General features: G+C 54.2%; 1 protein-coding gene across 1 annotated transcript in view; it reads right to left on the bottom strand.

The window, feature by feature from the left end:
• Nucleotides 1-1360, bottom strand: part of itgb5 (integrin, beta 5) — a 29759-nt gene that overhangs the window by 24769 nt on the left and 3630 nt on the right. The window contains exon 5 of the mRNA XM_037686764.1: nt 105-273. Coding sequence (XP_037542692.1) covers nt 105-273 — 169 coding nt within the window. The remainder of the gene's footprint in view (nt 1-104; nt 274-1360) is intronic.

Genomic DNA, 1360 nt, shown 5'->3' with positions numbered 1-1360 from the left:
GGAGCTTTTCATTAAGCAGTGAACGGAGCAGCTGCTTGTTGCAGCAGGATGGCCTTCAATCACACGCAGACATCTCAAACGTACCCAAGATGAGAGTTTGTCACCTGACACACTGCAGCCTGCAGGATGGCGTCGAACCCGCCCTCCGGAGCGTCCCGGTTCCGAGACACCATCTGCTTCTGCACCTCCTCGTTAAAGCGGTCCACTTTGTCCGTCAGGGAGAGGATGTGCCGGAAACCGAAGGCGGGAACGCAGCTGGGGAACAGCTTGAACCTGTGCAGAGACACGTGCACGGGGTTTTAGACACGTGCACGGGGTTTTAGACACGTGCACGGGGTTTTAGACACGTGCGCGGGGTTTTAGACTCATGCACGGGGTTTTAGACAGCTGAGATTTAAACCACAAAGTCCCAGTGAACCGCTGGGACCAACTCCTTCAAGTCTAAAGTTTCATTTAGCAGCTGTGACGTTGTTCCAGAGGCCCCCAGGAGAGGCTGATCATATCAATAAACTGATCACGTCAATAAACTGATCACGTCAATAAACTGATCATCAAATGGACTAATTCTAGAAAAGCAGCACTGATCTGGAGCAAACAGGTGTGTGTGTTAACAACGTCCAGGTGTGTGTCTTAACAACGCCAAGGCAGAAAAGCATCAGCAATGACCTCAGGGAAGCAGGCCCAATCTGGGCAGGGTCAAAGGTCATTTGGACTTCATCGTCCTACAGAAAAACATTTAAGATGGCTGACAGTCTGCCCAGCAGATTCACCCTAAAGGTCAGACCACGCAATGTTCAGAGTGCTCCATCTGAGACTCTGCAGGCCTCAGTCATCAGGTTAAAGGTCAAAGGTTACGACAGAAGGGTCGTCAGGAAGTGAGGGACTACTTTTTAAAATATTTATCCAGACAGGATTAGCCCAGGGAGCAGGAACCATTTAGTCCCTCAGAGACAACAAAGGTCAGAACAGGACGATGACCCACAGCAGCCTGAGGCTTCTGCTTCGATCACAGGATCACCAACATCATGTCTGTGCAGGGGTCAAACAGTGTCCCCCCCCCCCACACACACACCCACACACATCAGACGCAGGCTGTGACCCAGTTGGGAAGTGATGTGTGACGGTGGATGTGCAGCCCGACCTCCATCATGTGCCTCAGACTCCCCTCCTCAACAACCTCCAGTGGCTAATTAGGAGGACCGGGACATTTCCTGCTAGGCCGGTCTGATGCATGCGCTGCAGGACCCGTGCTACCTGGGTTCATCACCGCTACCGCTGCAGCAGGGCCGGCCCCGCCTCCACCCAGCGTCGGTCCCGCCTCCACCCAGCGCCGGCCCCGCCTCCACCCAGAGCCAGCCCC

The sequence above is a fragment of the Nematolebias whitei genome, chromosome 13 (assembly GCF_014905685.2).
Source record: "Nematolebias whitei isolate Nwh7 chromosome 13, NemWhi1, whole genome shotgun sequence".
In the NCBI taxonomy this organism is placed as follows: domain Eukaryota; kingdom Metazoa; phylum Chordata; class Actinopteri; order Cyprinodontiformes; family Rivulidae; genus Nematolebias; species Nematolebias whitei.
The sequence above is the reverse complement of the archived record's forward strand: the minus strand, read 5'-3'. Positions and strand labels throughout refer to the sequence as shown.